Source organism: Crotalus tigris, unplaced genomic scaffold (genome assembly GCF_016545835.1).
Source record: "Crotalus tigris isolate CLP2741 ecotype Arizona unplaced genomic scaffold, ASM1654583v1 scf7180000019364.2947544272:3078424, whole genome shotgun sequence".
NCBI classification, from domain to species: domain Eukaryota; kingdom Metazoa; phylum Chordata; class Lepidosauria; order Squamata; family Viperidae; genus Crotalus; species Crotalus tigris.
In genome coordinates this window covers 883,554-909,116 of record NW_024097500.1, presented here as the reverse complement: position 1 = coordinate 909,116, position 25,563 = coordinate 883,554, and the positions used below count along the sequence as shown (strand labels likewise).

The 25,563-nt window shown below is 54.2% G+C and overlaps 3 protein-coding genes across 9 annotated transcripts; 1 reads left to right on the top strand and 2 right to left on the bottom strand.

Annotated features, from left to right (window-relative positions):
• Position 1: 1 nt before the first annotated feature.
• On the bottom strand, positions 2-13,216 carry CCDC9 (coiled-coil domain containing 9). Of its 6 annotated transcripts, none has more exons than XM_039362045.1 (14): positions 12,080-13,215; positions 11,874-11,978; positions 11,637-11,792; positions 11,354-11,548; positions 11,202-11,285; positions 10,945-11,121; positions 10,635-10,828; positions 10,459-10,505; positions 10,200-10,323; positions 10,006-10,099; positions 9,425-9,809; positions 9,141-9,307; positions 2,438-2,518; positions 2-207 (listed from the first exon to the last, which is right to left on the bottom strand). In XM_039362045.1, the coding sequence occupies exons 1-14, from the start codon at positions 12,080-12,082 to the stop codon at positions 151-153; spliced, it is 1,869 nt and encodes a 622-aa protein (XP_039217979.1). In that variant the 5' UTR covers positions 12,083-13,215; the 3' UTR covers positions 2-150. The 6 variants fall into 6 exon arrangements, with proteins under 6 accessions (XP_039217979.1, XP_039217982.1, XP_039217980.1 ...); XM_039362046.1 differs by lacking the exon at positions 2-207 and adding an exon at positions 238-1,566; XM_039362044.1 differs by lacking the exon at positions 2-207 and adding an exon at positions 244-964 and having other exon boundaries at positions 12,080-13,216.
• Positions 13,217-16,166: 2,950 nt separating this feature from the next.
• On the top strand, positions 16,167-19,457 carry LOC120316498. The gene is made up of 5 exons (XM_039362189.1): positions 16,167-16,232; positions 16,662-17,138; positions 17,462-17,666; positions 18,262-18,434; positions 18,740-19,457. Exons 1-5 carry the CDS (start codon positions 16,167-16,169, stop codon positions 18,830-18,832), a joined length of 1,014 nt encoding a protein of 337 aa, XP_039218123.1. The 3' UTR covers positions 18,833-19,457.
• Positions 19,458-19,936: 479 nt separating this feature from the next.
• On the bottom strand, positions 19,937-25,463 carry SAE1 (SUMO1 activating enzyme subunit 1). 2 transcript variants are annotated; one of them, XM_039361899.1, is made up of 9 exons: positions 25,263-25,463; positions 25,052-25,163; positions 24,668-24,841; positions 24,251-24,393; positions 23,928-24,027; positions 22,550-22,655; positions 21,122-21,266; positions 20,446-20,512; positions 19,937-20,148 (listed from the first exon to the last, which is right to left on the bottom strand). In XM_039361899.1, exons 1-9 carry the CDS (start codon positions 25,370-25,372, stop codon positions 20,047-20,049), a joined length of 1,059 nt encoding a protein of 352 aa, XP_039217833.1. In that variant the 5' UTR covers positions 25,373-25,463; the 3' UTR covers positions 19,937-20,046. The 2 variants fall into 2 exon arrangements, with proteins under 2 accessions (XP_039217833.1, XP_039217834.1); XM_039361900.1 differs by having other exon boundaries at positions 25,308-25,461.
• Positions 25,464-25,563: the final 100 nt, after the last annotated feature.

The following is a 25,563-nucleotide window of genomic DNA, read 5'->3' as shown; positions in this document are numbered from 1 at the left end:
TGGAACCCCACCACCCAGATGACAGCCCCGTTGCCTAGCGTGCCCACTAGAAACACCAGGGCATAGAGGACAATGGCCACCAAGATGATGGGACTCAGGCTGCTCTGCTCTACGCTGAGAGGTTCCTCTGTGAAGTTTGAATAATCGTAGTCAGAAATGCCAGGAAAACCTTCCACAGGATAATCCATCTCCAAGTGGTGGGCAGTTCTGTAAAAGGATAAGAAAGAGAGGAACTGGGTATTACACCCCTCCCTCAAAAGATGGAGGCCAACTTTATCTGTTTCAGGAAGAGGCAAATGTTTTTTAAGTCCAGTTTGGACCTCTTTCCATACTGTGAGTTTTCAGTTGTTGGTAAACCATTCTAAAATATTCTAAAACTGTTATAAAAAGTTGGTAAAACCCAGAACAAATTGGGAAGATTAGAAATAAAGCTGATGGGGAGACACATGCCCAAAACATTTTATGGTTAAAAAAAAAGTCAAGATCAGCTGAAATAAGGTACAATTAAAAAGTGTAGACTAGTTTGAGAAGAAGCCAGTGACCCAGCAAGAGACAGTGCATGCCAGGGATGTCAAACTGCCAGCCCGCGAGCCGGATGAGTCATGCCAAAACCACACCCACCCCAGCTCCGGCAATGGGGGAAAAGTCACGATACGTCGCAACACGTCATGTGATGTGAGTTTGACACCCCTGGTGTATACATATCTTAATATTTAGAAATAGTGGCTGAATGCAAAAGTAAATATTTAATCCCACAAATCCAGGAGGGTTCACATAACATGCTAAATCTAGATCGGCAAAGCAGAATTGGAGGGTTCTTAGAAGACACAGCATGCAAGCAAACATACTGAATTGTGGCTCCATAGAACATCCTGTTCCTCTAAGGCAGCTGCCCTCCCACAAACAGCTGGACTGCAAAGGATCCACTTCTTCTTGGCCTCATCAAGTGTTTTTGCAAGCCCAACTATTTAAAAAAAACCTGCCATTATACGTTCCAGAAACACTATTCCACTCCTTCAAAAAGTGTTTGCAGTTCAGAAGATATGTATAGCAGTACAAATTCAGGACAATACAAGAATTTCAGACAAAATATAGTGCAGTTGCCCTCTTTCTTCCACTTTGGTTCTTAATTTCCTTTCCATTTGCATCCTTTTAGCTTTTGAATGACCACAGTGCTACTGCCCAATTTGTATGTAGTTTTCATTCTGCATTTTATTTGATTTTATTCTATATGTATTTATTTCAAATGTACACTTTAGTGCATTTTATTGTAAATAGCCCAGAGAGTTTCAGCTATTGGAGAGCTTTTAAATATTAATAAATATACAAACTTAGACAAATTGCTCCGTCTACCACTTTACCAGGGCCCAGCCAAAGAAATGCCAGTCTTAATTGACAGCAGTTCTCCATCTCCAAGTAACTCTGTCACCTCCGCTTCGAGCCAACTTTGTGCTATGAATCTCTTGTCTATTTTGTCTGGTGCTTTCTCATTGCTTATTTTTCATGCTTTTTTATTTTCTCCGTGATTTAAAACTCACAAGCTCTTTTGTAACATTTAGTGGAATCCTAAGAAAAAGGATAACCTACTTTAAATTTAGAGGATATTCAACTGCAAATGACTTCGGACAACTTACTTTGGTAGAATCTAGTTTCCGTCAGAAGTTCTGCGGTCATGGATGGGAGGGAACCACCAGAAAGGGTTAGCAAAGCTAAAAATATGAATCTGCAGATTTTTTTCCCCACATACATTGCCTAATCAGTCCTTTGACAACAAACGGTAAAGCAAATGGACGCTGTTCTTTGGTGGTATCTTAGAGTATAGATTTGAAGCCCACGAAGATGCCAGACAGACGAGAGTGAGGAATGGGTCTCCTAAAGGTAGCTCCCACCAGTTTTAAGAGAAGATCTTTGACCCAGTTTTTTAAAAAAACATTATTTATTAAATATTCTCGATTTCTGCGACCTATAGCCAAACCTGCCATTAGACTGAATGAGGTTGCTGGGGTCAGTAGGGGCAGTTCTCCTCACTGCTAGGCCTGTTTTGCTCAGGATGGCCCAGGAAGGAGCCTTGCTGCCCATGAATGGAGTGGGCACTCTGTTTGGTCGCCCTGCATTTGGCTCTTTCTTCTCTTTGCCTGGGTGGTGGTGGTGGGAGTCCCCTCCTGGAATTTCCCTCAACCACTTGGAAAGAAAAATCAGTGCAGACAAATCCCACTTGGCTCTTGTTAATCATTTGTATTCAAAAGACCGGAAAGGTCCCTTGTGAGGCAAAAATGCGTGCCGATTACCAAACAAAGCAAATATACATTCTTAAAAGATACACAGTTTAAGAGGAAAATTAATCCAATGTGCAAAGGCCTGAAATAAGAAGTCTCCATCCTCCCTTGAACCCTCACCTCTACATGGTCCCAGGTGGGAAAAAAGAAATTGTACTTACGGTGGAGGACAAGGCGTTGTTGTGATGTCTCTGCTCAAGATGACTGAAGATGGCAATTTTGCAAGGAGGGGCTTGGATACTCTAAAAGAGGAAGCTAGACTTTATAAAAAAAATGTTCCCTAACTGGAGGCGCTAAATTAAGTCAACTATTAATAGGATACCCTTGCGGTATTTATTAGGTACCTTCATCTCCCAAATGTTGACCCTACAGATCTCCATTAGGACAAAAATTCTGCTTGGCCCTAAATAACTGGACACCTTCCTTGGCCCCTGCCGCACTCAGACTTATGCATGTGTCCTGCAGGCTACAGATTGAAGACACCCACCGATCTGTTTCTGAGGCCATCCCCTTAAACCTAGCTTCCTGCTTGACTTCACACCAGCTGCTTCAACTCAGAGAAGGGTAGTCTAGAGTCAGTGAGGGGTTTTTCCTCTTATTCCAATACAAAGGCATAGGATGCATGGAAGAGCCACCTTTGGGACCAGCCCTATGACATCATTAGGCGCCTTGGCAATTTGGGGATATTTGTAAGCAACCAGAATGATATGTCTATGCAACAAGTGTGGTACAGAATGATCACACCGTGCCAAAGGGTGGCCAGGAACCAAGTTTCATACGGCCCAGCTGAGATCCAAAGAAGAGAGGATCCTCTAATTTGAAACTCCTACCCCCACCCCAGTGGGACATTTTCTTGTGGGTACCGTCCTGCTTAGTTGGTTTTCTGCCAGCTGCCTTTCTGATGACCACATCTGATCATTCAGGGTATTACAGTGGGGGATGAATTCCTTGGACAAACTAATGCCAGAGATGTTCTGGGGATGTCAGCACGCAATGCTGCCCATGAAAGTACCTGGTGTCTCCTCAGAAGGCATAGACTGTCAGTGAGGTGAAATGTTCACTGAGCTTTTTTTCCACCAACATTAACAGGTACAAAGGAGGAAGTGTGAAAGGCTGTCAGGCCACAAATAGTGCAGAGCATTACTTGGAAAGCCCAGCTATCTTTCAGTATATTCGCTTTATGGATATGAGGCCACCTGTACAGAATCACATAGGCAGCAGACTACCTGCTGATCATGTATAATTCAAGGTAAAAAGTCAGTATGGACTCCTGACATGAGGCCACTTTTGCTGCTGCAGGGCACCTCACCCTGCTGGAGCACCTCTCTGAATCATTACTGCACTTATTCCTTCCCGGCACTCTGCCCAAAGCAGCCTGCGGTGTCACGTGCACCCAGTTTTGGCCTTCTGCAGAGGAACAAGAGTCTGGCTGATCCAATCCATCTCTGCTCAGATTTGTTTCAGGCCTGTTTGTTTATTCATTCAGAAGCACCATAATTAAGATAAGGCGCTGTGTACAACATAAAATTTAAAATGTAAAGTACAAGATTAAAGTATGTACAAGTTAAACAGATCCTGTCCAGGAGCTAGCAACATTGTGTTCTGTCGCACTGCAATGAAATCCTCAAGTGTGCACTGATGAGGGCACACAGGACAGATACACAGTACATATGTATTGTTGTCTGCATGTCACCACAAAGGGCAGAAGGTACCAGATAGCCCCCTTTTTTCAGAGTGCTTCTGGATCTTTTTGCAGCCATACACAGCCTGTTCAACAATTTCCACACTTTCCCACAGACCCAGATGCCAGCTCCTCCTTTGCTTCCATCCAGTGTTGATTTTTTGTACCTTTCCATTCGTCCTCTCTGCTTTTAAACTCTTTGAAGTCTTCTGTTGACCTAAAGAAGCTTTTCCTAGATTTTAGTCTCTGCTGGTTGCAGGCCATAGAAAGGGTGTTGTCTAGATATTGATTTGAGCCTCTCTCTCTTTGCTGCTGCTTCTCTGCAAACCGCAGGCAGGGCAATGCCAGATAGGTGGTAGATCTTATCTAGAGGGGCAGGTTTAAGGCATCTAGTAATAATTCTGGCTAGCCTCATTTAGAGCAACATCTGCTTTCCCAGGAGGTACTGATTTATCAGACTGAGCAGGCTAGAGCTGTTGTCTTAAGGTCCGCTGGTTTGTCCCAACTGGACTTTCTTGTTTTTCTTTGAAGACGTTTTGCTTCTCATCCAAGAAGTTTCTTCAGCTCTGACCAGATGGTGGGGAATGGAAGGCCCCTGATTTGGCACCCCAGTTGGAGCTTGTTAATTTCCTGAGGATGTTATTTCATCCACTGACCTTCAATTTAATGTTAGTACACTGCTGCTTACATATTAGGGTCCTATCTAGAGTGACCCCTAAATATTTAGGGTTGTAGCAATGCTTCAATAACATCCCTTTCCATATAACACGTAGCTTCCCAGCAGCCTGCTTATTGCGAAGATAGAAGGCGTATATCTGAGTTTTTGCTGGATTTGGCCTCAACTGGTTAGCACAACAGTATTGCTCCAGCTCTGAAAGATCTTCAGTTAAACATTGTTCAACCTCTTCACGTTTTCCCTGTACAGTCATTGCTCGATCGTCAGCATACATATCATTACCTGCAGGAAGTGACTGATTATTGTGCAAATATTAAAAAGAGTGGGAGCCAATACCACTACCTGTGGTAAGCCATTCCTTTGATTCCTCCGTCTGCTTTGCCTTCCCTGGAACTCCACAAAAAATGTGGCTCTGAAGCAGATTTCTAATGATATTTGTAAGTTTAAAATCTTTAGTCACATCATAAACTTCCTGCTTCGGTGTTCCAAGATTGATGGTATCCCATGCAACCATGAGATCTGGGAATACAGTTCCTGTTGTGTTGCCCTTTTGGAATCCATCTTCAACATATGGGGTTAAATTGACGATCTGCAGGGCGAAATCTAACCTGCTGCTGTATGAGAAAGGGCTCTACAGCTACAGCGAGGCAATTTTATAGGTATGATACAAGAGAGAAATTGGGCAGTAGTTCTTAGGGTGATTATGGATGTCATCCAAGCCAGCAGCCTTCCGTGGCCAAATCTTCTTTACAGCCTCTCTCTGTTCTTCCATAATAAAGGGGGACGATAAATTACTTATTTCACCCCAGAGGTACTTTTCAAAAGATGACTGGATTATCTTGGTTTTCAAAAAAGGACCAAGAAAGTCCAGTTGTCTTTTGAAAAGCACCTTTGGGACAACCATGACCTGGATGGTAGAGAACCTCCATAGACATTTAGTTGTTTCATCCTCATTTCTCTTGATCTTAATCTTCTGTTTTGGTGGCCTTTGATCTGAGTTGCCGTTCTCAAGAAGTTGTCTGGTGGTTTGGTTGGCAGTCACCTTGGCATAATTATTCAGGCGATCAACAACCTCCATACTTTGAGGCTGCTTATGCTTGTGTCCAATTCCTCCATTGTTTTAATCCAGCTTTCTTAGTTTTAGCTGTAGAAGTAATAAATGGGAATGAGCACATTCCCACCTGCGCCAGGTTCTCCTTAGCCCATTACAATCCCATAGAGGGTCCAAGGAAAGGCCCTGTTGAATTCCACTGGCCCTTCTCTCAATTTGGTACTGAACTAGATTCTTGTGTTTAGGCTTCAGCCATATAAATCTTCAGCCATATAAATCTTCTGAATTGCAACTTAACATAGGACCCCTGATCCTTTGCACCTGACATCGCATCTGATCTACAGCTCTGCCTGGTTTAACTTGGCACCTGACAGGCATTCTGCCATCAAAGGCTGGGAGCAGGGAGAAAGGATGGAAGGGCAATGAAGGTGTGTGTATGTGATGGGAAATTGGGAGGGGGGAATGACAGGTGATACAGACCAGAGCAGCCGGATCCAGTTTGTACTAGGATCCCAAGGCCAAGCACCCTGAGAAATATGTGGACAGCCTCCAAACATCTCAGCTTTCTCAAAACATTTTGGGAAGCTCCAGTTGGCTGGAAACGGACTGACCACAGGGGGAGGCACGGGCTGTGGGCGATCCTTTTTTGTATCCCAACACCCAATGCAAGGAAACACCAACACCTGCCTGGAGTCTGGATTAAGGAACCCCCAGAATCTGATTGGGCAGCACCTTACAGAGGTGCCCAGGTTGCTTGCTGACGTGGGCCAAAGTGACATGTGGATACATAGCTTTCAGGTGTTACACCGGTGATATCTGATCTCGAGTCAGCGGATGACCTCATCTGGCATTTTCATGTTGTTATGAACATAGAGAATCCAGTCTTGAGACGCACACGCACACGCACGCACGCACACATACACACCAACAAACCTGGGGCTTCAGGCTGAAAGTCTCCCTACCTGTCATTAACAAATGAATTGACCAAGGAGAAAGAAGAGAACATTGCAACACCAGGGCTCCCATCCCGACCATGATTGATGGCATCAAGAGAGACTGTGGGGAACCCAGATAGCCAAGCTTTAGGCACCACCATGTACTTCTGAATGCCTGTGGCAGGGCCAAAATAACCTGGGAGAGCAAATTCCTCTGCAGTTGAGGCTATCCAGAAGCTTCTCCTTGGCTCCCTACTGCTGGTCAGCACAGTAGCAGAGCCTTGCCAAAGGGTAGCTAGTTTCTCCAGCACAGGCCAGAATTCCTCCCTTCCAAGAAATTATTCAAGCTTTTATATCTTCTATTCCAGCAAGAATCCTCTGCGCCACAGCTGATCTGCTCCCCAGGCATGTCCACAAGGTCTCCCCACTCGCTGTTCTGAGAGGACCATGGGGCAGGCAGGAAGGCAAGACACACGCAAGCTTTATTATCAAGACATTTTTTACTTTGTATACGATAATGGCAAAGCCAAGCTCTCAACCCCGCGACAGGAAGGGCCTCATTCTCTCCCAGGGCCCAGGCCACTCCTCCTAGACACAGAAGAGAAGAAACTACCTTTCCCATCCAAGGAAGATTGCAGAAGGTTTGGGAGCAGAGCTGTAGGCCCCACTTATCTATGATTTGCGTGTTAAGAGCACTAAAGGGTGATTGGGGAGGGGGGGACCAGCCGACTGGCTTAGCCCAAACTCTAGAGACTGTTCAAGAGTGGCAGAAACATGCAGAGCGCATGTGCGTGTCACAACTGTACCCAGCAGCTCTGAGGAAGATGATGGTCTGGCTCAAGTTCAAGGTGGGCTGCCTTCCAAGTGGCCCTGGAAAAGAACCATCAGGGTGCAGCCTCTGGTGCCTCACTCTCCAAGTGCTCCTGGTGGGCAGGAGAGAAAAAATCACCAAGCACGAAACAGCAACGGGAAGGAGGCTGGCCACAGGCAAAGACCTGCCAAAAGGGGGTCTTGAGATTCTCTGAGACCAAGCCAGGATGGGGGCCATAAGCCAGTTGTGTTCATGCAACCCTCTTCAGCTGATGACTAAATTAACTAGCCTTTGATACTTGCGCACTACACAGAGCCATAAACCAACCAAGCTAACTATATTGGCACAACATGCCAAGCCACAAAACTTAAAATTAAGCAAGTTAAGCATATTCTGCAAATAGGCTGTTAAGTTTTAAGCTAAGTTTGTTAAGCTGGGTCTTCGAACCCAGCCTTATATAGCAGTCTAACACTTTTGGAGTTTCTGAACCGAAATTGTTCATTTACTCATTTTCTTCTTCTTCTTACCAAATTCTTAGAAGGGTAAGAATTGCCCTCTTATGAAGTATTTATTGTTCTGGTGGCCTTTCAGGTTGAAGAGTAGCAAAAATACTCCACAATAACGATAAAATGCTGCACGTATATTTTAAAACTTAAGCTAAAATCCCAAGTATAACTCTTATTTTGATTTCTGGACATCAGCACATCAATAATTTTAAACATCACAATCACATTAATGTAATGCATGCCTGATGACTCTATTAAATTAAGCAACTTATCCATTGACACTGGCAGTAGTGCTTTAATTGGAATTTTAACCTAATAGAGCACACAGTCCTTGTGTGAAGCAAAGATTTTTTAGAGGAGGGTGGGTGCCTGACACCCCCCCATTCCATTCATCTTGACTCTTTCCTTCCCAGCATCAAGGTCCACCTGCCATTTGCTTAGGAAAGGACAAACAAGGTTTCCTGCCAGACCATGCTTGGCCATGCTTGGCTGGCAGCAGCTGTTTTGCAGCTGCTCATGAGAACTTATTCCCTCAACCTGCAGCCACCAAAGCACCTTTTGCCTTCTGCACCCCTTGGTAGAGTTTGTTGGGGGCCACTCGTAATGCTGCCAATAGTTGCCTCCCTTCAGAGTCTGCACAGGGCTAAACAAGGCTCAACATCCCACCCACTCCCAGTGAGGCAAAGCGGATTCTCTCCCCAAATAACCAAGCGATAGCAGATGCATGCAGCATAAAAAGAGGAGCCCTATAGAGAGAAGTACTTGAGGAACACACATGCTTCTCCAAGGCTTATAGGACACAGGATCCCCTTGGCCGCGGCCTTAAGGCAGCCCTGCTGCAGCTCAAACCGTTTCCCAAACTGGAGGTGGGTTCAAGACCTTTACACAGAGGATCTTCCAGCTACAATGGACTCAGCAGGGAAGCAATTGTAGCAGGCATCACATGCTTGTCCATGTTTAAAATAATTCCACCAAAACTCTGAAACAATGGCCTGGATCAAAAGCAGCAGGCAGCGAACCACGGGGGGGGGGGGAAAGGGGGGCACAGTAGAGCTCCTTCCCTGAGTAGGGCAAGTAACACAGGAATGTTGGAAGACTAAAAGTCCGTGATCTCCAGCTCCAGTGAGCTGCAGGGGGGGGGAGGGGAGGAGGCAGGCCAGAACTGGTCCCTAAATGATCATGCGACGCTAGGGAGTTTACTCACCCCCATCTTCCACCTTGCTCGGGTAGCCACCTCCTTGGGCTCGGCCACTTCTGCATCCATTTTTATCTCTGCCTCCGACGCTCTGGGTGCAGCAGAGGCTGCCCCTCCTGCTGGGGAGTCCACAGGAAGGGATCCCTGCATTGCCAGTGGTACTGGGGGACCCACTCCTGCAGGAAGGGAAGAACAGCACTGAGCAGCATCCCATAGTAAAATACACCCTCCTCCTGCCCCACCTCTCCAGGGTTGCCTCAGGAGCCCTCCACATGCCCGCCTGTGTCCTTTACCAGCAGTCCCAACAGGCAGTTCCTCCCTGGGCGCAGCCAACGGGCTTTGGCTGCTGTGGCTGGCTCGGGGGGAACACATCTCCATCTCTTCCCCCCAGTCAGATACAGGCTCATATCCCTCTGCTGGCTCCAAGGGGGTCAGGGGTGCCCCCTCCATGGCTGCAGCCTCTTCAGGTGAAGCAGACCAAACGGTGGGCTGTTGTCTGGGCTGCCTCTGGGGCAGGGGGGAGCAGGAGGGATGAGGCCCATCTTCCTCCAAGGAAGAATCCTGGCTGCTGTTGGCTTCAGCTTCTTCCTCCTCCTCCTCCTCCTCCTCCTCCTCGCTGACGTCCTCCCACTCATCCTCTTCCTCATCTTCTGTCGCTGCGGTTATTTGTGGCTCTGTCTGGGGGATCCCAGGGTGGGAGAGAAAAGGATCACAGGAAAGATCTAAGAACTATCTTTGACTCAGTTGTGGTCCACGGCTTGGGTGAAGGCTTCTTCAACCCTGGCCCAGGGACAGAGCTCCCCAGAGGCCCACCTAGGTCTCCCAGATTGGTTTGGGGAGCAGTAAGAAACACTCCACATGCAGCCCTCCCCACCTGTAGCACAGGGGCAGCCTCCGCCTTATCCTCCCCTGCAGATGCAGGCAACGTCCCGTCTGCTTCCTCCTTTTCCCACCGGTTGTCATGCATGCTGCAGAGACAAGCCAAAGCTGAGCCGAGAGTCTCGCACCAGGGCAGGACAAGCAGCGAGACCCTCTGCTGTAGCTCCCACCCTCCCAGCCTGTGTTTACCTGTGGGACTTGGGAGGACTCCCTCGGAGGTGCCCACGGCCTCGAATCTTCCGGTGCCGGTCCCCAGGCTGCCCAACCATGAATTCCCCAAAAGTGGGTAGTTTGGGAGGGTGCTTGGAGGGTTCTACAACAGTAAGGAGATCAAAGGAAGGCAGAGGCTCTCCAGAGGCGATAATTGCCAAATATCCGCTTTCCGCCCCGGGGCACTGTCCCCACTCTGGCAAAGAGGAAGCCCCCACAGCACGTGTTCCCTCCTTACCCTGCTTGTCAGTCGATGAGCCTCGAGGCCCCTTGCCTTCTTTCAGCCTGTGGAGATGAGAAGCCAGAGGTAAGGGAGACTCTTCTACCTCTGCAGCTCAGTTGCTCCAGGGATCCCCTCCTGATCCCCTGCCCAAAGAAAGGTCAGCAACCGGCCCATGCGATCAGGGCACCTACGCGGGATCTGTCTTCTCGGCATCCCAGTCTCGGCGCCACTCCCCAGTGGGCTGGCGGTGCCGGGCCAAGCGATCCTGGTCAATCTGCTCCCGTTCCTGCTTCCAGCGAGTATACTCGGCCCGTTCGCGGCCAGTCATGGAAAGCGTCATATCCAAGGTCATCTTCGGGCCCCTGCACCGACCACTGCCCCGGCCCTGCCAGAGAAAATCCCATGGGGAAAGTCGGGGGGGGGGCAGCTGTCAGACCAGCCCAGAAAGGATTAGCGACCGAAAAGACTCTCCCACACATATACATCCCTTCTCAAACGCACCAGAGAGGGCGGCTCTTTGCCTGGCTCTAGGCCCGTCTTGACCTTATCAAAGTCGGCGCCGCCCCAGTTCCGGACGTGGCGGCGGCTGCCCTCCCGCCGGCCGGCCTCGGAGAAGGCGCCACTGCGGCGCGGGTCGTCCAGGAAGTTGCGGACTGGGTTCTTCTCTTGCAGCCCGTCCTGCCCAGGGGAGAGCAGCGGGGCTTCAGCCAAGCCCGGGGCCGCCCGCCCCCCTAGCCCCTCCCCGGCGCACCACTCACCCGCTGCCCGCGCTCGTACTCGGCGATCTTCTCCATCTCCTCGTTCATCTGCTCGATGTTCCGCCGCCGCCGCTCCTCCCACTCCTGCGGGGGGAAAGAGCCCTGCAAGCGCCCCGCCGCCGGAGCCCCCCGCCGCCTCCCCGACGCCTTACCTGGGAGCGCCGATCGCCTCCGGCCATGTCCGCTCGGCCCCGCGGCCGTCTGCCTCGCCCGCGTCGCCCGCCGGCCTCGCCATCCGCGCCCAGCCCTATCCAGCCGGCCTCAGCGCGAGGCGGCCGGCCTCCGGGCTGCGGCTCTCCCTGGGTCTCCCTGACGGCGGCGGCCTTCCTCCCGAGCGCCCGCCGGTCCTGGCGAGAGAAGCGGGGCGCGTGAGGCTCGCCCGGCTGCGGCGGCTCCCCTCCCAGCCGCCCCGGCCTTCCGTTCGCCCGGCCTCACCTCGGGCGCCGGCCGGACCCGCCCCGCGAGCCTGACGGCCTCCGGCTCCGCTCGCCGCCTCTCGGGCTGCCTGCCCGCCTCCGCCGAGCGGGCCTTTCGCGCTCCGGTCACCGCGACGCCCTCCCGCTCGGCCTTGCGCCGGTCCTCCTCGATCTCCTGCGCGGAGCAAGAGAGAGACGCTGAGCCGAGCCCCCCGCCGGACCTCTCCCCTTCGACCCCTCCCCGCCGGGAGCCCACCTGGTAGCGCCGGATGAGCGCCTGGTTCTTGCGCCGCAGCGCCTGGATGCGCTTGTCCAGCTCGGCGTCCTTCTCCTCCCGTGACCGCAGCTCCAGCGAGGCGGACTGCGCGGAAGGAGAGCAGCGGGAGAACGGCCGCCTCTTCACCTCCACCCCCACCCCCACCCCGTCTGCTCCCCCCTCCCGGGCGCCCCTCCCCAGCCTACCATCCTCCTCACCGCACCCGAAGCTCCCGGGCGCTCAGCACGCGCCCCCTCCCACACCGCCGAGGACGCGCTTCCGCTTCCTTCCAGAGAAGGCTGTTCTTGCAGCGTGCCGCGCCGCCCCTCGGTCGGAGGTTGCGGTGCCTCGGTAAGGAAACGTGCGCCCGGGGCAGACGGCGGGTGAAGCGGCGCCCCGTCCTTCCGGGGAAGGGTTTGCCACGGAGCTTCCCGTCCCGCTCGAGCTGCCGGCCTAAAGCGCCCTCAACTGCCAGCCGCGGTCAAGGAGTTTCTCTCCGCCCAGAGCAGAAGCCAGGCGCACCCCTGTCCCCTCGCCCCAAGCCGAGGGGACGCAGGGAGGGGGAGCGAGAGCAGACAGTGGTCCCCGTGAAAGGCCGAGCCCCCTCCTGGAGCGGACCGAGAAGAGCGCGGAGCTGGGCTTCTCTCCGTGGCAGCGGGGAGGCGGGGGCGGGGATCAAGGTCCTGCAGCCAAGGCCGATCTAAGTCGTCACGGGCCAGGCAGCGCTGAGCTGAGCCCATTTGTGAAGGGCAGCGACAGTAATCATAACTTTTGAGAACGGTGTGCAGCCCGCTGCTCGCAACAGTCAAGGAAAGACGTTACAATAAAAGCAGTCGAAGATGGCAGATGGATGAGAAGATGGCAGTGGGACAGATCAGATGGATGAGAAGAAGAACAATGTCTTTTTCAGCCGATGGAGCCATCTGCAGCAGCAGGAGAGGGACGGAGGGTATGCAGGGTGGGTGTCCATTGGCCCCTGCTGCAGGGTGCAGAGCTAGCTCTCCCTCTGGGTGTGATGGGGGGGTTGGTCTTTAAGAGATTCTGAATTCTCTAGACAGGAGACTGATACATGTTGCCATCAACTGTATTATTAAATATATTTGCCCCCATCTTACAGTTCAAAGCAGAACTCCTACACACTAGAGCTCTCCAACATACTGTAAGACTTTTATTAATGCTGACCATCATCCTGTTAGATTTAGCCAGTGTTCAAGCCTGTTGAGGTTAGAACAGCCAGCATTGCTGGCTGTGGAATTCTGGGAGTTGAAGTCCACATGCCTTAAAATTGTCAAGGTTGAGAAACACTGGGTTAGAACATAAGCCATGCCCCTAGATCACACCCTGGGCAGTCTGATCAAGCAGTGGCTAGCAAGCTGCACAACAAAGCCCTACAGATGCCCTCAGAAGCAGGCCCTCTGCCATCAAGGTGAACAGCCAGTGCTTTCCGTACAGAATTCCAAAGTTTAATTATACCTTGTATTTTAAAAATAATTTTTCTCCTGATTCTTCTAGGATTCAAATTCATTTGGTAATCTCTAAGTCTAGTATTTTGGGATGGCGAAAATAGCTTATCCTTGTTTACCTTATCTACATTATGCATACTTCTGTGCCTCTTCATCATGTTCCCCCCCCCATTTATCTCCTTGCTAGGCTAAAATTCCCCAAATGTTGCAACCTTTCCTCTTGGGGAAGTCACTCCAGCACTCTCCTAGACTGTCCTCTGAAATGTCTCATATCTCCACCATTTCCTTTTGGAGGTGCAGCAGCCAGAACAGCACCTAATATTCATAATGCAACTTCACCATTGATTGATATAAGGGTTTTAGGATATTCATGTAAGGGTTTTAGGCTATTTTCAGTAACATGTTCAATGCCCTGTATATAAGATTTTGATCAATCTCCCTAGTTACATGTCACCTACAAATTTGATACACATGTATTCCATGTCACCCTCACTCAAATAGAGTCCTAGTGATCTCATCATACTCCCAAGACAATGCAGGACCATTGACAAGCAAACTTCAGGCAGGCTTGGTCAACACTTGCAAATTGATCACATTGAACAATCTCTAACCTGCACCTCTTCAAGCAGACACGGAGAAACCTGTAATCTCCCATTTCCACTATGGGTTTGGTGGTTAATTTAGAAAAGCCTGCCACTGTTGCTTCTGCTTCCTTCTAATCGTAGTTGTAAAACATTTCACAAGTGCTAATGGAAGACATTATTTGTAGCTCAGGGTTGAACTGTGGGGTCCTGGGTGCTCTCTGAGCTTACTAATTAGGTAATATGAATATTCTTTAGTTGCATAATGAAATGTCTGCTACATTCAGAGAGCACTTCAGCTGTTGGAGATTGTTGCAGCTGTACCCCAGCCTGATAGCATCCAGCCCTCCTCTTCCTGGCTGGGACAAGGGCCTCAGACCTTTCCTCCCCGCCCACCTTCTGGGCCAGTTGCTGCTCCTCGGAGGAGTAGCCGCGGATGCTGTTTCCATGGCAGTTGCTTTTCCTGCTGGGATGGTCAGCCCGGATTGGCTATGGCGGTGGAGTGGAAGAGGGTTGGAGGGGCGGGAACCAAACGCCGCGGCGCTTCTGCTGTTGCTGCACCGGCGGCGAAGGCAAAAGAGGGGCGGGGGGGGGCGCGGCTCCCCTTGAAATGGGTTGGGCTGGCGAACTGCCAAATGAATATCGGGGGCCTAGAGACGCTCCCGGGCAGCTGAGCGGGTGCAGCGCATGGGCAGGGGGGACTCCGCAGCCCAAGAGTTCTCCGGAATCCCACCTGGCCCTCGGTGTTCTCGCTTTAGCTTAAGGCCGGGCAGACATCAGAACCGTGGAGAGCAGCTCCGGGGTCCGCGGCCATAATTGCCGCGGAGTTGGAGGGCCCGCCACGCGCCGGGCCCCACCGACTCCCCAAGCTCACGCAGCGAAGCGAGCAGGTCGAATGGTGGGGCGCTTAGGCCGGCCGGTGCCTGCGCGCCTCGGGCAGCGCAACCGGAGTCAGCCAGTCCCGCCCTAGCCTCCGCAGCGGGGGGGGGGAGAGGCGGGCTGGGGCGCGGCCCCACCCGCCGGCCGCGTGTTGCCGGGCTTCTGGGCGGCCGGCCGGGGTTTTTCCTGTGGAAACAGGCATTTGCCGGGCGCTGAATGGTTGCGCGCCGCCCGCGATGGCCAATGGAAGCGCCCGGCGCCGCGGAGGCAAATCACCCACGGGAGCGCGTGGCCCAGCGCAGGGCATCCTTCTCGCGGCAGCCTCTTCCGGACTTGCTCGAGCGCCTCTGCCGCCCTTGCTCGAGCGCGGACGCATCGCGACACTCCCCTGATATCCCCGGATGCCCTCCCGCACCGGGCCCGGGTTAGATCGTGGCAGGTTTCTAGCGTTGCTCCAACTGCCAGACGTCCGCCTTCAAGGCCCCGGGACATTCCCAGCCTCGCCGCCACGTTCGGCGAGTCAGAAACGATCTGCCCCGCATCCTTTGCCCGGACTGAGCCCAAAGGGCCAATTCCGCCCGCCTTAGGTGGAGAGCGCGGCCAACCGTGTTCCCGCGGATCGCTTCCGCCCTGCCAATTGGAGACGGACTAGAAGGCACGGCGGGTGTCCGGGTAGCCTCGCCACTGCCTCCCCCGGACCATTCCCCAGTCCCCGGGGATGACCTCATCGCGAGGCGGCGTGCGCAGGGAGAGAGGCTGTCACTGGGCAAATTCACTTGCGCCGCAGCCGCCGAAGCGAGGCGTTCCTCCTGCCCAGCCCGGCGCATGTGCCAGCCGAGCCCCCTCCCCCCGCCCGGCCAAGAAGCAATAAACAGTGATGTCAGCGCGGGGGGAGGGAAGGAGAGAGCAATAGAGACAGCTGCAAAAGCGCTCCGAGCGCCCCTCCGCCTCGCGTCGCCATTGGCTGCTGCCCGGCTCCCGTCCCGGCGACGCGGCGCTCGTTGGCTCGGCGGCGGTGGGGCTCAGCCAGCCAGACGGCAGGATCCCTCCACCGGAGGTCACGCGAGCAGCAACTCAGAGGGGGAGAGGCGAGCTAGCGACTGCAGCCCCGCCCGCTTGTTCCTGGATGCCGCGCGCCCTTTCGCTGCGCTCCCCTGGGCGCTCGCGCGGCCGCTCGAAATAAACGCCTCGGCCGCGCAGAGCCGTGGGCGGGCCAGGCCCGGAGATGTGCTCCGCGCCCAACGCCTCTTAAGGGTCAGCCCGGGCCAGGGGCTTAGGGAAGCGGCCCTACGGGTCTGGTCAGGCAGCCGACAGGCGGAAGCACTGTCCCCTCACCGCCTTCCCAGCGGACTTTGCCCGGTGTTGGCGGAATGCGCGGGCGGGCTCCGGTCCTTGGCTGGAGAACAGCCTCTTCCTCCGCCTCCACCGGCCCAGCCGTGAGCTTGGCGCAGTGACCAGAACCGGCCCCGCACCTAGCTGGGGCAAAGAGGCTCTCTAGCTTCATGGCAATTGCACGAAGACCCACTAAACCCCAGCGCCTTTCCCAAGGACCGCCCGGCCGCTAGAACAACCTCTGCTCCACCCCAACGGACGAGGTAGCGGCGGAGGCCTGGTAGCCCCCCTCTGCCCACCTTCACCGGGAAACCGAAGGCGTCGGCCCCGGGCTTGGAGACCGGCCTGGCTCCCTCGCTTACGGACGGTCGTCCGGCCCTTCCCGTCTGAGGGTTCTGCAGAACCCTCCGCTCGGCTCATGGTCCCGCTGTCCCGGCCAGGAAAACCGTGCTCAGCTCCAAAGAGGTCAGCTGCCTTTTGTCTGCCTGCCCTTTCACGTAAGAAACGGGGTTGGAGGGGCCGACTGGCGCTAGACAGAAGAGTTCCGCCCCAAGAAAGGGGGGGCACGACCTCAGGATAGATGCGGAGCCGCTGCCACGGAGCGCCCTCGCCAGCCGGGTCACCGGCTCCCGCTCTCGCTGCGGTCCTGCTTTCAGATCCGCAGCAGCGGGGCTGGCCAGAATAGCGGGCTCGGGCGCCCTGTCCGCCCGGTCGGAGACGAGCGCCTAGCCGGAGAGGCGGCCGGGCAGGGGCGTCTCGCCCCTCCCGCGGGGGGATCCCCGGCTCCTGCACAAGCCCGAACTTGCCTGGGGGCGGGGTCGGTGACGTCACGACGGGCGGGGTCTGAGGGCTGGCAGCTCTGCTCCGCGCGGCTGCCTGGCTCGCAGGGAGAATCGTCCCGCCGCTGTCGCGTCCGCTCGCCCTGCCTCACTCGCGTTGCCGCTCGCACCGCCCGTGCCAGTCGGAGCCCCGCCACCCCCGAGCCGCCCCGGAGGGTTCATGCAGCTGCAGTAAGTGCGGGAGGACGCCGCGGCGGGTCGGCGGGACTCGGTCCGGCCGGGGAGGCGGGCGGTGGACACGTGGCCGCAGCCCAGCGGCGACGGGGTTGGGATCAGGGCGTTGGCTGGTGTTGGGGCGGGGAGAGACCCTGTGCCCAGGGCAACCCCGCAGCCGAGACGAGCCAGGTGCCGAACCGCCGCTTGGTTTGTTTACAAACATGGGGTTTGGCGCGGCCGCTCTGCTCCGCCCCTTGGCTGGGTCGCCGAGCCTCTGCCGCGTTCCCCGCGGGCAGGCGGTTCGTCGCTCGGTGCCTTGACCGCTGTTTGCCCGGCAGATCCCCCCGAGCGCCATGGCTAGACCATTGCAGGACCGGAGCCTCGCCGAGCCGACAGCAACTGTGTCCCAGAGCTCAGCCTTCCCTGTGGGGAGGACGCTGGCCCTGCCGCCCTCCGTCTGCCGCCCGCCGCTCGCCTTGCCACCCGGGCTGAACTGCCTCTATCGTTGCGGGCGGGCGCTGGAGCCTCCCGGGAGCGTCCGTGGTGAGTGGCTTCGCTTCGCGCATCGGCCAGGGCAGCCGACGGTCCCGCCGCCGAGCCTCGATGAGTTTGCTCCGAGCCTCGCCTGCAGCTCGGCCCGCTTGCTCTCTTTCTTCATTGCCTCCACGGCTGCCCGGACGAGCCGTGACTGGAGTTGGTGTCTGACCCCATCCTGGAGCCCTGTCCGCTTTTCCCAGCCCTCCAGGAAAACCGCACCAACATCAGGCCAGTCCTCTGGAGCCCGGGAAGACGTTGGAGAGGGGGGGGAGCAGAGGCCCAGGGGGCGGTGCCCGGAGCCTTCACTAGGCTCCTGCCAGGCTTTTACCCAGCTCCTTGCTGACACCAGGGCAGGCAACGCCCCTCCTGGCTTGGGGATCCCTCCTGCCTGCCTTTAGGATCTCAACCCCCCCCCAGAGTGCAGACACGAAAGCTGTGTCCTGAAATGCTCCTGCTAAGCTGCAGCAGATGGCAGTTACCAAGGAGATAGGAAACCACACTGGAGCTGACCCCCCCTCCCCGCCTCCTGCTGCTGAGCCCTGTCCCAACCTGCCAGAAGGCACCCTTGCCTGCCTGACCTCCTTTTCCTTCCCCTCCGCAGTGAGCATGCAGCCAACAGCACCCAGCACCCAAGAGGAAGCCCCCACAGAGCCAGAACAAAGCGCAAGGGGCCCAAATGGGCACCTCCCGAGAACCCCGCTCAACCTGGAGCAGGCCATTGGGGCTCGGCTGCGCCACATGGGAGACCGTTTCCATCAAGACTATGAGCAGAGGGTAAGCTTTGGGGGCAGAGGAAAGAGTGCTGGCCCCACCTCTTTCTCCCTTGGGGAATCCAGTTTCCAGGCTTGGAGCTGCTGCATCCTGGATCAGAAAGAGGCCAACTGGTGTACCCGCCCCCTTCAGCCTCTTTACTCATGGACAGGGCCTGGCCCAGCAGCAATTCAGGAGTGTATTAATACTTGTGCATTTGAGGCAGCAGAGCAGTGTTTGTCCTTTCAAGCACCTGGACATGGAGCTGGGGGTGGCCAGCCATGTCCCTGCTCAGCATTTTTCCTTGTGTCCCCTTCTGGCCCATTTAGGAACGCAGGCCTCGAGGTGCCCTCTGGACCCACTTGTACCATTTCGTCTTCCATCTACTGGGTATCTTGGACAACTTACCTGCCAGAGGGTGACAGACAAGCCTTGGAGCAAAGAGCCATCCACTGAGCTGCTTTAGGACTTCTCTTCCTGCTGGCCAGGGGAACCGCAGCCTCAGTTGAAGAACAGATGCCCGCAAGCAGCCGGCCTTGAGCCCATCGCGGTGGGCAAACAACACCCTGCACTGAGTTGCCGAGTGCCATGGCACCCTTTTGCGCCCAGCCCAGCAGTGCCTTATGGGGAGCTGCACAGATGGGTAGGGGTGAGACAAGTTAGCACTATGTGAATATTTTTCACTGAGCCTGTATGTGCGGGTTGGGGAAGAAGAGAATTGCACTTGCCACCTCGCCTCTAGAGGGACAGCCTACAACGTCCACTGTAAAAAGGGACTGGACGTGTATGTAGATATGTGGTGGGGGTGGGGTGAGAGGAAGAAAACCTGCACATTGGTGCAGCTGCTGCTGTGTGTATATAGACAGTCTTCATGCTTGTACATAGAATATAATTGGGTGCTGCCTGTACCTACCTGAGGGTTTGGTTGTCTGTATCTTGTGAAGAGGTGGAACTTTTTTTGTATATTTCCTTTTCAATAAAACCAGATGAAAGCAGAAATGGTACCAGCCTCTTTTATCCTGGAGCAACGTAGGCCAAGGTGCCAAAGGACATGGGACCCGTCCGGCATCCTCCCCCACGAGCCTTGTGGGAGGACTGCAAGAGGCTACTGTCCTTGTCAAGACAGACTCTGGCCCCTCCAAGAGCGGGAGACGGGAGTCAGGCACAGCTCAGCCCCTCTCTGTGGCCCAGCAAAGACAGACCCCTTCCAGGAAGCTGCCCTTCTCTTTTAACATGGAACCTGAGCTCACCCGTCCAAGCCCCAAAGTTAGCTCTTTCCTTCCCAAGGAGGTCTTGGACACTGCATTGCTCCAGAGAGCTAAAGGCTGGCTAGTGACAGGCCAGCAGCTGCCCTGGAGACTGTCCTGCCCCACTCTCTTGCAAGTCAGGCTGAGCCTGGGGGCTCCACTCAGAAGCATCATCTCTTCTACAGCAGGATCTTCCTTCTCCAAGGCTGGGGGCCCCTGCTCTCTCCCCCCACCCCCACTGTTTAAAGGGATATTGTGGGGAAATCATTGCCAGAAAGACTTGGTAACCAAAGTTTTTATTTGGGCTAAGTTGGGAAAAGGCATTATGAGGGATGACTGTTCAGGAAGGGAATCCATAATTGAAGACCCATCTCCCAAGTTCACATAGTTCAGGATGGGAAGTTGGGGGCCAGGCACTCTACCACCCCACTGCCCTTTATGCCATTGAAAAAGAAGAAATTGTTGAGGGGAGGGTCCCGTTGTGAGAGAGCCTAGAAATAAGATAAAAGTATAGGCAATATAAGATAAGCCTGGAGGCAGCACGACTCCCCACCCTTTGTGCCTGCCGGTCTGCCAGCGAAGACCCTCCGTGCCTCTCGCTAGAAAGCTCTGAAGAGCAGAAGGGCTTACTTCACCAGTGTTTCAGTCCATCCCATCTCCAAGCTGGTGTGTGCGTGTGTGTGCCTTTGTGAAGCGGCAGGCAAACAAAGCCTTGGTTTGGGAGATGCCTTTCCCAGGAAAGATGCCATGCTCTGCTGCCTTCAGGGTTGGGGGGGCAAAGAACCTACCTTGACAGCCTCCTGGCTCAGCACCCCTCCAACCACAGCACAAACAGGAGCCATTTCTGAGAAGCAGCTGTGGATAACAGCAAACAAGGAAAAGTAAGGAAGGGGCACAAAGCTTGTTGCTTGCAGGGAAGAGTACCTGAGCCATCATCTAAACTCCTGCTGCACTGGATGCGCAGATGAGGCAGCCCCACACCAGCTGGAAGAGGTGTTCGGATAGTTCTGTTAAGGGTCCCCCCCAACAGCTGCCCCCTCCTGGCCTACTCAAAGGGAGGCCGTATTGTTTTCTGCATTGGATCAGCTGGCAGGAACTGATGAAGGCAGGTGAGCAGAGAGGGGGGAGGGATTTCCCCTGCCACTAAAGCAGAACCTGGTTCCAGAAAAAAAGCTGCCATGGCCACCTTCTTCCCTCTAAGAGCCCCCCAGTCATCATCCATCTCAGAGAAGGCTTAAAGAGGAAATTGAGGCCAGCACCACCATCACCATCCATTGGCTGCTGGGCCCCACCAAGGGGAACTGCTCCTGCTTGGTGGCTGGCACACAGCATCCTGAGCCATTTTTTCTCCGGGATGTCCATCCACTGCTCTTTGGTCCCAAGCTGGGGGGCGGAGGGAGGGGCTGAAGACCCACGGCAAAGCTAGCCCCCTAATCTGGTCAAAGGTAGAACGGAGGGCCCTGCCTGGCAAAGTCATCAGCAATCAGGTCAGTTCCAACATCCAAAGAGGCCAGCACATCCAAGCGCATCTGGCGGAGCGCCTCTGAATCCTCCAGGTAACTCTGTGGGGAAGGGTCTCGCCCCTTTTGTATCCGGAACTTGAAAAGCACTGCAAGAGGAAGAGACCACAAATAGTCTGTTTACAAGACCTACAGCATGCCCAGAAGTCTGTAAGACTGGCACTACACCCAGCTCCCCCTTATTTGGGGCCACTCATCTCTGCTCCCCTTGACTGTCAAGAACTAGTAAGTCAAAGGGCAGTGACCACACCGTGCCATGATCCACAGTCCATCCAGACCATCTCCATGCTCATGGAGTCAATCTACAGCATATACACGAAAGCATGTCTCCTACCCTGACCCCTTCTGACATTCTTCTTCCCCAAAGGGGTGACCCAAAATACCACAACCAATGATCCTCCCCCCTCTGAAAGAGGACCCGCAGATCACAACAAACTGCTGTGACTGAAGAACAGAGAGAAACCGTAGCGAAAAGCCAATTTGGTCTAGTGATTAAGGCACCAGGCTAGAAAACCAGGAGGTTGCTAGTTCAAGTTCTGCCTTAGGCAAGGAAGCCACCAATAAAGGAGAAAATGTGTAGCTTAGTATTGAAATGAGGGGTCCCTTGCGGCTCTCTGAGCTGGGTTGTTTTCTTGCAGACATTTCAGGACCAAACTAGATAACATCATCAGTGCTAGTGAAAAGATGAAAGCCAGCTGTGTGACTTCAGGTTAGTCACACTCTCTCAGCCCAACCCACCTCACAGGATTGTTGTTCTGGGGAAGTAGGAGGAGGGGGAAGTATTAGATATGTTTAATGCTTTGAGATACTTATACAAATATTAAGTCGGGATAAAAAAAACCTTTTTAAAAAGGCACATAATTTGTTTTGTCGTTTAACCAAGTAAGAGAGGAGACTGCTGCCTTTCCAAACCAAAATGCCCATGGCGAGATAAGGATACAAAGCACCGGTTTAATCTGGGTAGCTTCGGAATCTTTTCTGGCCAACTGAACCAAGTTTTGGGTATACCTGAGGTTTTAGGTTCCAGCTGCCAGGGGAGGAAAACTGGGGCAGTCCGCCTTCTAAAGCCAGACCCTACACCTTGCAAAGTGCACCACTCCATCTCCATCTCCGGAAGAAGAGGAAGGAGGGGCCGTTGAGCTTTCCATGAATGCCTGGCCTGTTCTAAGGCCAATTCCCAGGGCTCTTTGCTTCAGCTCATGTCTGCTTCTCCTTTGGACCACAAGGAGCTCACATGCTGGAGCTAGAGACTCCTCCATTGTCTGTTCTGGCCAGGAATCACGTGACCTGAAGGAACACTCGCCTCCTAATCTGTTGTCCCATTGCCAGGCCAGATCCCAGCAGAGGCCTCCATCTCAGCTGCATCTCTCACCTTGCAGCAGGAAGTAATCTGGGGCAGTCCGCTTCAGGGCTGCTTTGGCCCCTTCGCTGCTCCAGCTGAGAGTCAGGGCATCTTTTAGGAGGCAAAAATGAGCGTGCTGGGGGAAAGAAAAGGGCAGTGAGAGGCATTCAAGTCGCTTAACTTAACCTGCAAGATGCTTTCCACAGGTACCGTCCCAGAAACTGCAGGGAGCTAGTAGAACTATGGAGATGCACCAGGATCCAGGAGTTAAGATTTTAACTCTGCTTTACTGTACAACTTGTCCAACTTTCTGCATCATTTGCTCTTTCAAGCAGGTGGACAACTTGTTCACCGGCAGCTCCGGTGAAGGGCAAGTTATAAAGTGAACGGAGTATTCTGGAAGTTACCAAGAAGGCCTCATCTGCCAGAAAGAGATGGAGCAATGGCAGCCCCTCCTCAGGGCAGAACCCCGGCCCTTTCTAGCAAATAGGAATGGATGAATGCAGATGCAGATATACGGGTGCTCCCTTCTTGGGACCCACAGTTGAAATACAAGATCACCAAGCATTCAGTAGAATAAAGATATCCAAATAACCAGTAGAAGATCCTGCTGGATATTTTTCATTCTACTTTTAAACAGAAACCAGTTTTCTAAAATCCAGAGTGATGACATATTGTTTTAAAAAATTGGGGCCAGAAATTTGGAGGCGTCAACTCTTTGGGGGGGGGGCACTGAGAGCTACAACTGCCATTTGTAATTTTTTAGAGGTTAACTGGGGTATTCACTCTGCAATTCCATTCTTCTCATGGAACGTCATCTGCTGTTCTATGTTGACCCAAGCTCACTCCAGCACAGAAGCCCAAATGCATAAAACCATGGTTCTCAATTGGACAAATGCACTCAAGTGCATTTTTGCACTTTCCATTTCAACCCTTAAGTCCAGGCACTCCTTGGTGTTAATACAGGTCTGACTGATAGATCAACCTTCCTAGAATGGCAAGCCATGACCAGCTGACTAATGAACAGAACAGTATAACAAGCTGCCACATGAAGTGGAGAGTTCTCCTTTGCAGGTGGTTTTTCAAATAAAGTTGGCTGGTCTGTTGGAGATGCTTTAGATCATGCACTGTGCAGGGGGCTAGACTAGTTGATCTTCTAAGATCTCTGAAAGGTCAAAAATGCTGGGAGGCCAAGCAAAGACTTAAAATCTGCAATACAAGAGTAGCTTGCCTGGCGGGACTCTCAGCTATAAGGAGTCTGTTTATAGCTTGGCCATGAAATGCATAAAACTTTTTATACCATAAACAGAAGTAAAACAGGCTCTGAAAGAAGCAGCCAAATGGTCAAGATTCCCTGAAGGAAGCCCACCTCCTCATCTTCTATGCTCCACAAACTTCACCCACGCACCTTCTTCACCAGGGTTGTCTCTGCAACATCCAGCTTGGCTTTCTTTGCATCAGAGTCCCCCTGCCCTTCCTGGCTGGCTTTGGTAGCTTTTGCCTTTTCTCTGTAAAGCAGAGTGAGGGAAGAGAGCAGGGAGGTTAATATAAATTTCCACCCCTCATTTCAGCCAGTACCTAACCTACAGAATGGCTGCAAGACAGCCATTTCCCTTCTTCACTTGGACCCATAGCCACCCCCCTCCCCAGGATATTGAGAGTTATCTCATTCAGCCCCACCGGCTTCATATAAAGGTGTCAGCCCCAGATTCCAAGCCAAGAGAAACTCACTCAACAAATTCATGTTCACCCAGGTTGGCAAACATGTAGCCATGATAGCCAAAGACATCACCGGTGAAAAACTTGATGCCATGTTTGTTGCAGATTTGGTCCACCTTCAGGAGGACTTCCTGGGTGCAGCATGTCAGGCAGACCTGGAAGATGAAAGACACCAGGGGAAACTTTATCTCTATGCAAGTGACCAAAACAAGCAAACATTAACCCCAGCCCAAGGCAGCTAGCGAAGCTGGTAGCTACTTTCTCTTTCCTTGAAGGTAATTTCCTCACAGAAAGCCATCACTTGCTCACCAAACCAGGCAGGCAACCCAACCTGAGGCTCCCTGAGAGGCTGGTGGAATCGGCGGGCAGAGAGGGCCCTTAGGGGCCGAAGGAAGGGCTCACGGCTGCTACGTCCCTGCTGGGACTCACCACATCAAAGCGAGTAAAGAATTCCTCCGGTTTTTGCTCAATGTTCTCCGGATCTGCTTTCACGTCAACCATGGGATTGAGATCCTGGACGCGCCCCAGGGACGCCTCTGCTCGGTTCCTTCCCGGGGAGTCGGCGGGAAGCAGGAACTGGCCGCGCGCGTCTTCCAGGGACACCTACCGATAGGAGCCGGCAGGTCGGAGCAGGGGCCGTCGCGCACCTTCCCGGCCCGCCGCCCCCTTCCCAGCCCGCCGGGCTCCCTCCACCGGCGCTTCACCGCCGCGGCCGACTGAGCCTCCCCGCGCGCGCCCTGGTCCTCCTCGTTCATTCGGCCGTCCTTCCCTGTTCCCTGGCGGCCCCCAGGGCGGGAGGCCCTCCGGACCCACCTGGCGGTGGTCGAGCAGCGTCAGCGCCTTCACGCCCGCCAGCGCCAGGTTCTTGGCCACCTCCGCGCCCAGACCGCGCAGCCCGGCCACCAGCGCCCGAGAGGCGCGCAGTCTGCGGGGCGAAGAGAGACGCGCATCAGGGGCGAACCCCGCCCGGCCCGGCCCAGCCCAGCCCGCGCCCCGGCTCGCGCCCCGGCTCGGCCCGCGCTACCGCTTCTGCGCCTCCAGCCCCCAGAGGCGGATCTGCCGGTCGTACTGCGCCGCCTCCTCCTCGCTGATCCCGCCGCCGCCGCCGCCGGGCCGCTCCTTCTCCTCCACCATGGCGTCCGCGCAGCCGCCCCTTGCCACCTTCCTCCCTTCCCGCCCGGCCGGCTTCTACGAATGGCGGCGAGGGGCGTGGCCTGGTGGGGAGCCATGCCGCGCCCGCCTTTGAGGGTGACGCGGCCGCTCGGGCGCGCCCGGCAATTTCCGGCGCCGCTCGGGCGTTTCCGCCGTCGGCCCTGCCCCCGCGC